The following is an 8,916-nucleotide window of genomic DNA, read 5'->3' on the forward strand; positions in this document are numbered from 1 at the left end:
AGAATGTATATTTTATATGTAATTGTGAACTTCCAATATATGCTATGGGGCCGATGACCTTCGATGTTAGGCCCCTTAAAACAACAAGCATCATCATCATCAATATATGCTATGACTCACCGTCAGGCTGCCATTGACTGGAAGCAAGATATAACGAGACCAAAGAATGTATATTTTATATGTAATTGTGAACTTTCAATATATGCTATGACTCACTGTCAGGCTGTCATTGACTGGAAGCAAGATATAACGAGACCAAAGAATGTATATTTTATATGTAATTGTGAACTTCCAATATATGCTATGGGGCCGATGACCTTCGATGTTAGGCCCCTTAAAACAACAAGCATCATCATCATCAATATATGCTATGACTCACCGTCAGGCTGCCATTGACTGGAAGCAAGATATAACGAGACCAAAGAATGTATATTTTATATGTAATTATGAACTTCCAATATATGCTATGACTCACTGTCAGGCTGTCATTGACTGGAAGCAAGATATAACGAGACCAAAGAATGTATATTTTATATGTAATTATGAACTTCCAATATATGCTATGACTCACTGTCAGGCTGTCATTGACTGGAAGCAAGATATAACGAGACCAAAGAATGTATATTTTATATGTAATTGTGAACTTCCAATATATGCTATGACTCACTGTCAGGCTGTCATTGACTGGAAGCAAGATATAACGAGACCAAAGAATGTATATTTTATATGTAATTGTGAACTTCCAATATATGCTATGGGGCCGATGACCTTCGATGTTAGGCCCCTTAAAACAACAAGCATCATCATCATCAATATATGCTATGACTCACCGTCAGGCTGCCATTGACTGGAAGCAAGATATAACGAGACCAAAGAATGTATATTTTATATGTAATTATGAACTTCCAATATATGCTATGACTCACTGTCAGGCTGTCATTGACTGGAAGCAAGATATAACGAGACCAAAGAATGTATATTTTATATGTAATTGTGAACTTCCAATATATGCTATGGGGCCGATGACCTTCGATGTTAGGCCCCTTAAAACAACAAGCATCATCATCATCAATATATGCTATGACTCACCGTCAGGCTGCCATTGACTGGAAGCAAGATATAACGAGACCAAAGAATGTATATTTTATATGTAATTGTGAACTTCCAATATATGCTATGACTCACTGTCAGGCTGTCATTGACTGGAAGCAAGATATAACGAGACCAAAGAATGTATATTTTATATGTAATTATGAACTTCCAATATATGCTATGACTCACTGCCAGGCTGTCATTGACTGGAAGCAAGATATAACGAGACCAAAGAATGTATATTTTATATGTAATTATGAACTTCCAATATATGCTATGACTCACTGCCAGGCTGCCATTGACTGGAAGCAAGATATAACGAGACCAAAGAATGTATATTTTATATGTAATTGTGAACTTCCAATATATGCTATGACTCACTGTCAGGCTGTCATTGACTGGAAGCAAGATATAACGAGACCAAAGAATGTATATTTTATATGTAATTATGAACTTCCAATATATGCTATGACTCACTGCCAGGCTGTCATTGACTGGAAGCAAGATATAACGAGACCAAAGAATGTATATTTTATATGTAATTGTGAACTTTCAATATATGCTATGACTCACTGTCAGGCTGTCATTGACTGGAAGCAAGATATAACGAGACCAAAGAATGTATATTTTATATGTAATTGTGAACTTCCAATATATGCTATGGGGCCGATGACCTTCGATGTTAGGCCCCTTAAAACAACAAGCATCATCATCATCAATATATGCTATGACTCACCGTCAGGCTGCCATTGACTGGAAGCAAGATATAACGAGACCAAAGAATGTATATTTTATATGTAATTATGAACTTCCAATATATGCTATGACTCACTGTCAGGCTGTCATTGACTGGAAGCAAGATATAACGAGACCAAAGAATGTATATTTTATATGTAATTATGAACTTCCAATATATGCTATGACTCACTGCCAGGCTGTCATTGACTGGAAGCAAGATATAACGAGACCAAAGAATGTATATTTTATATGTAATTGTGAACTTTCAATATATGCTATGACTCACTGTCAGGCTGTCATTGACTGGAAGCAAGATATAACGAGACCAAAGAATGTATATTTTATATGTAATTGTGAACTTCCAATATATGCTATGGGGCCGATGACCTTCGATGTTAGGCCCCTTAAAACAACAAGCATCATCATCATCAATATATGCTATGACTCACTGCCAGGCTGTCATTGACTGGAAGCAAGATATAAAGAGACCAAAGAATGTATATTTTATATGTAATTATGAACTTCCAATACATGCCATGTCAGACATTCATTGACTGGATATAAAGAGACAGATAAACGTATATCTTTATATGTAATTGTCAACTTCCAATATATAGCTGTCAGTCAATCATTGACTGGATATCAAGAGACAACAAAACCTAAATTTTGATATGTAATTGTCAACTTGCAATATACGGTGTGTCAGACAATCATTGACTGGATATAAAGAGACAGAAAAACGTAAATTTGTGATATGTAATTGTCAACTTCCAATGTATGCGTGACTCATTGTCAGACGGTCATTGGCTGGAAGCAATATATAATGAGACAGAAAAACGTGTGGATATTGGCCGAGAAAGGAGAGATGTAGGCCTAATTGTTTTATTCTCAACCACATCAAAATGAGAAACAAATACTGATTTCAGACTTTGATTATTGAAAAAATAATATTTGCATTTATTATTTTTTAAATAAGCATCAGTCGAAAATCAATTATCAGTTAATATGCTCCAATCTTGTCCAAAATAATGAATAAAATAAATGTGGGGACATTTCGTACACCACCCTGTATTTCCCCTTCCTCTGTTTCTTTCCGAATTTATACCAGAGACCGTTAATGAGTGACTGGAGTCCTAGAGCAAGGCATACTCTAACGTACTACTGCTTAAAATAAGTAAGCTGATATGTGATGAATATGCGTGTTGCCTAAAGCAGCTGGTTCAGTTACTCGTATATTTTGAAACCACTCCAGCAAATTTCTTGCATATCAGAAGAAGCAGGAAGATGCTCACGCAATAATTGCTAGAAACTATCATATCATGTAAACTGTTCTATTATAATCCTATTGTTGCGTGATCCATTCACTATGTCTACGTAAAAACATCTCATCAGAGATGAGCCATGGATAATTTTATCTCAAGGTTAGAGAAAGTGTAATCTTCACGGAGGACGCATTATCACGCAATTTATTGCCCGTAGGCAAGTTACGGACTGGTGGATATTATGGTCAGCGGATGTCGCTTTATATTTCATAACAGGCTTCTCCTTCCGTTACAACGACTTTATAATGTTGGTACATGTTGCAACCATTTGAAGATATTACATTCATAAGTATATGTATCGAAGAGCAAATTCATACGAATGAAAAGGAAAGGAAATTTTCTCTAAAAGTAATTAACAAGAGCCATTTTTTTTTAATTTATGGAGAAAGTGGTTGCGGCGTTTGGTTCACGTGGCTATCAGCTTGCATTCGGGAGATGGTGGGTTCTAAACTCACTGTCGGCAGCCCTGAAGATGGTTTCCGCTGTTTTCAATCTCACACCAGACAAATGCTGGGGGCTGTATCCTAATTAAGGACACAGTCACTACCTTCTCATTTCTAGCCCTTTCCAATCCCAGCGACGTCATAAGACTTATGGGTGTCGGTGCGACGTAAAGCAAATTGTAAAAAAATAATAATAATATCTTATTGATATAGAGCCTCCGTGGCTCAGACGGCAGCGCGTCGGCCTCTCACCGTTGGATACCGTGGTTCAAATCCCGGTCGCTCCATGTGAGATTTGTGCTGGACAAAGCGGAGGCGGGACAGGTTTTTCTCCGGGTACTCCGGTTTCCCCTGTCATCTTTCATTCCAACAACACTCTCCATTTCTCATTTTATAGCATCTATCAGTCATTAATAAATCACTTTGGGAGTGGCGACCCCATCGTACTAATAGCCTATATATGCTTCATTCATTACATCCCTGACCCGGTCAATGACTGGAAAACAGGTTGTAGGTTTTCATTTTCATCTTATTGATACATTGGAGGTATCTTACAAGAAAGTAGCCAAGATTCCTCGTTACATGCACTAGAATATGCATGTGTATTGAAAATATCCTTGATAAATTAGGAATGAATACACTAGGTGAAGTTTCATAAATTATCTGTCTTTCTATTCGTTATACACTAATTCTGTATGTAAATTGTGTTCAACTTCAAAAATTCTAGAGATCTCTGCATGACTATTTCAGTCACAATTTCACGTACAAATATAATACGGAAATGTTGAAGACTTGATAGCTTAAGTGAAGCAATGTTGACTTATTAGACATAATTTATTTCTGCGAAGTAATGTATCTAGATAGACATAGGTTGTAACTAGATTACATAATGTTCAATTCTATCAATGATGCGATAATGACTCTTCGTGTAAGACGTATTTTCTGTTCTCTTTAAAACACCAACTGTTGTGCGTCCTTTCACTTTCTTTAGCGCACCATCTGACGCTCATGGTATTGTCACAATCACGTTTCAAATGATGTGCAGTCACATCGTTTTCGACTTAAACATTACATAGGTCTTTTGAGTTGTTGTTTATGACTTAGTGGCAACAACAATTCTGAAATTTGAGTTTACTTGATCACTCGTACCGATACCGTACGAAATTAAAACGATACGGTTTATAAATATCTAATAAATTGAATCTTCAGGCCCGAAGGCTAGTTAGATCCTCAGCAGCTTCACCTTCAGCCCTCATAAATAGCCTAGGTATTACTGAAGAGGAGTGTTGGGAAATAAGGAATGAGGAAGTTTCTCGTTGCTTTCCTCACCGTGCCTGAATTTGCTATTACATATCAGTCTACCATGCCAGTGGAATGCATACATCAACTGCCCTTATGAGCAATACTTTCACCCCATTCAGCACAAGGACTGACTGCGTAAAGAATGGCGATACATTATATACGTAATAAACAAATACCTTACAGGGGCAACACGAGCGCATTCGGGTATCGGGGCATTATGTGTTAATGCAATTCTACAGTAAGAAATGACAATTGACAAAACAAGCAAGCTTGAATTTAGAGGTGAATATTGATATCATGTCCATAGCCATGGGATCTCCAGTTTTACACGGAATCCAAACCACAGAGACATGACATTTTCTTTTGTTTCAAGAATTCCACATGCAACAGCCGGGACTTAAACGCAGACATATTGGTAAAAAGTCAGTCACTATGCTACTCGGCTAACATGCTTTCTTATAATAATAATATTATTAATAATAATAATAATAATAATAATAATAATAATAATAATAATAATAATAATAATAATAATAATACGGCGTCGGCTACTGTGTGCAAGCAATTTGATTTGACCGTTTTAATCTCCCTCCACATTAGTTACAGTATGTTTATTCTATCAGGTGACGGGGATTTTGGAACTCTATTGGGCGATCAACTGCCGAGATTTAATTAATTTTCTCGGATAAACAACTTATGTGCCGCTAGTGATCTTTTACACTCTAACATTACAGAGCATGAAGTACCGGTTGCATATTCTGCATCTTCAATAATCGGAGTGCCTCTGCCTGGTTTGAAGTAAAAATTTTGGAATTTGCAGTTCAGGACTTAACTATTGATCTCCAGATCGAGCTCTTACATGGTAGGACATATCCTAATTTTTAAACTGTTGCCAAAACGTTTTCCACCAGGCAATGAACAGCGCCTTCGAGATGTTTCATTCAAAATATCATTAAGGCGTCGACAGATCAGTATATAGAGGCGTAGAATTGTAATAACAGTGCAGAGGTAGTGCTCATTTCAAACCATTCTCTCTTTCGCCTTCCTCTCTGCATCAGGTCAAATGAAAAACAGCTACCACGATGAACACTGCTGAGTTACGAAGATAATTTGTGTTTCTAGGCCGCCTATCAGACAAATGTTCTGGGCACTTCCTCATATGTGTTTAGAAATATATTATGTAAGGACTCTAATGGGAAAAGTAGGGGCCAATACGAATGTCGACAACTTACTTTTTTCTCTGCTATATTCCAACAATAATAATAATAATAATAATAATAATAATAATAATAATAATAATAATAATAATAATAATAATAATGTTGGGTATTCAGCCCGAAGGCTGGTTTGATCCTCCACAGCTGCACCAACAGCTGTCATAGCCTAGGTGTCACTGAAGAGGCATAGTAGGAAAATAAGGAGTGAGGTAGTTTTCCGTTGCTTTCGTCACTGAGCCAGAAGTTGCTATTACATATCAGTCTGCCAAGCCCACTGAAATGCATGCACCAACAAACCCTATGAGCGATACTTTTTCATCATTCATAACAGTCACTGGCTGCATAAGAAATGGCATTACTAGCATCGCTCATCCCTCAGTCACTTTCATATTGTCAAAGCCAAGGATGAGACTGTGACAGATCAATGAAAGTAACAAATTTATTCTAGCCCATACCAGAAGACACAGTGCACTGTAAACACTACACCTCGCCAGCAAAGGCACATTATAATAATAATAATAATAATAATAATAATAATAATAATAATAATAATAATAATAATAATAATAATCGTATGGCCTCAACTACCGAGTTCCAGAACTTCTGAAATAGTGCCATCTAGGTGACCTGCTTATCACTTTCGACTTTTCGATTATATTGCTATCGAACTTCTGCTAGACGTACTATGGCTGTGTTAATTTAATTTTCTGAGGTGACGCTGAGTGTTCCACCACAGATATTTAATATGTCAACAACAATGACACGCAGTGCCCAAGCTTTTGGACTGAAGACACGAACCTAGAATGAGGAGTCGGATACTCTTCCACTAGCCTGTTAGGGCAGATATTCTCATTCAGTATGCTGGAATAGTGGCCCCCTTCCAATCTCCTGGCACAAACTATCTTCAAATAATTATTAGTGTACACGTCTCAAGACATTGTAAGAGTTCGGGTTACTTTACAAAAGTTCACTCACAGGAAACGACGCTGGTAATGATCAAGACATCTCTAACATTAAAACAAAGTCAACAGTGTTCAGGCTAAAATAAGTTAGTGTGATTTTGAAAGAAAGAGTGTAAGTTTTCTGTTTTTAAAAATTATGAATTTTTCACTGTACATTCCGCTTACTTTTACACCGAGCTCGAGAGCTGCAGTCGCTTAAGTGCGGCTAGTATCCAGTATTCGGGTGACAGTAGGTTCGAACCCCACTGTCGGCAGCCCTGAAGATGGTTTTCTGTGGTTTCCCATTTTCACACCAGGCAAATGCTGGGGCTGTACCTTAATTAAGGCCACGGCCGCTTCCTTCCCACTCCTACCCCTTTCCTGTCCCATCGTCGCCGTAAGACCTATCTGTGTCGGTGCGACGTAAAGCAAGTAGCTTATTTTTACATTTTGTAGGGAAACTCTAATTCATGCATTTTGGCAGTGACTTGAAATTTTTATTTTTATTAAACCCTAAACAAAATATTTTTGCGTAGAATTCAAATTCGGCCTGATAATTTATTTTTTACATAACAACCAGTATATTAAAACAAATATGAAGAAGAATACAATTTCATCTTACTTCACTTACATTTGAAAACACGAATTTAGTCCCGCAGGAGCTCTTTTACGTGCCAGTAAATCTACCGACACGAGGCTGTAGTATTTGAGCACCTTCAAATACCACCGGACTGAGTCAGGATCGAACCTGCCAAGTTGGGGTTAGAAAGCCAGCGCCTTAACCGTCTGATCCACTCAGCCCGGCCCATCATTAATAATGATTATACTATTAATTTAATGGTTTCGTACGATGACACATGTGTGTTAATGCTGTAAATGATGTTCACTTACCTGAAGGAAACCCATGGCTGACAGAGCCCAAAAGATGCAAATCCTCACGAAAGGCACACGAAACAAGACTAACGTCACTCTGGAGATCAAAAGGCTATGTGGAGACGTATCTATACTCCCCCTGCTATTTATATGTGCTAGAATCCGATTTGAATCAAGGTTAAGCCGGGGTTACGCTAACGCAATAGGTATTCTCACAGGAAACGCGTGTGTAAGGCTGTGGAAATGTCGTTCTCCCCACCACAAGGCAGCATGCCCTTTCTCCCACCGCGACTCCCGAGATTCTCACCCCTTCCACCGAGCAGCTCACACCCTGACCAAGGTTGCCACATTCTAAGTGGGTATTACGCGACTTTCCCTGATAACAGTGGCATTTCCTTCAGAATCTCCTCCCACTTCCTCCGCCTCCAAGCTCTGCACTAATTCTATTATAAGCTTCACCCACGTACGTCCTGAAATAATAGCTGTTTCACCCAATTATGAACTCGGTAGCTATAGTTGGTGTATGCCATCCGTTTATTCTTGTCTACGACTTGGACATCAAATTCGCATGCCCAGGACGTACAGAAGTAAAAAAAAAGAACATTGGAAGGCAGTATTTTGTTATTCTTTATGCCCAAGTAGGGTGCGTGTTTGAACTTATTAACACTTTTTTTTTTTTTGCTATGGGCTTTACGTCGCACCGACACAGATAGGTCTTATGGCGACGATGGGATAGGAAAGGCCTAGGAGTTGAAAGGAAGCGGCCGTGGCCTTAATTAAGGTACAGCCCCAGCATTTGCCTGGTGTGAAAATGGGAAACCACGGAAAACCATTTTCAGGGCTGCCGATAGTGGGATTCGAACCTACTATCTCCCGGATGCAAGCTCACAGCCGCGCGCCTCTACGCGCACGGCCAACTCGCCCGGTAACACTCATTTGATTCTTCTCCTTGTTCTTCTTCTTCTTCCCTGCCTATTATCTCTATATC

The 8,916-nt window shown here is 38.4% G+C and overlaps 1 protein-coding gene across 1 annotated transcript in view; it reads right to left on the reverse strand.

Annotated features, from left to right (window-relative positions):
• LOC136871519 (cuticle protein 7-like) overlaps positions 1 to 8,024 on the reverse strand; it is a 32,366-nt gene extending 24,342 nt beyond the window's left edge. The window contains exon 1 of the mRNA XM_067144987.2: positions 7,947 to 8,024. Within this exon, the coding sequence (XP_067001088.1) occupies positions 7,947 to 7,961 (15 nt within the window). The 5' untranslated portion in view covers positions 7,962 to 8,024. The remainder of the gene's footprint in view (positions 1 to 7,946) is intronic.
• Positions 8,025 to 8,916: the final 892 nt, after the last annotated feature.

The sequence above is a fragment of the Anabrus simplex genome, chromosome 1 (genome assembly GCF_040414725.1).
Source record: "Anabrus simplex isolate iqAnaSimp1 chromosome 1, ASM4041472v1, whole genome shotgun sequence".
NCBI classification, from domain to species: Eukaryota; Metazoa; Arthropoda; class Insecta; order Orthoptera; family Tettigoniidae; genus Anabrus; species Anabrus simplex.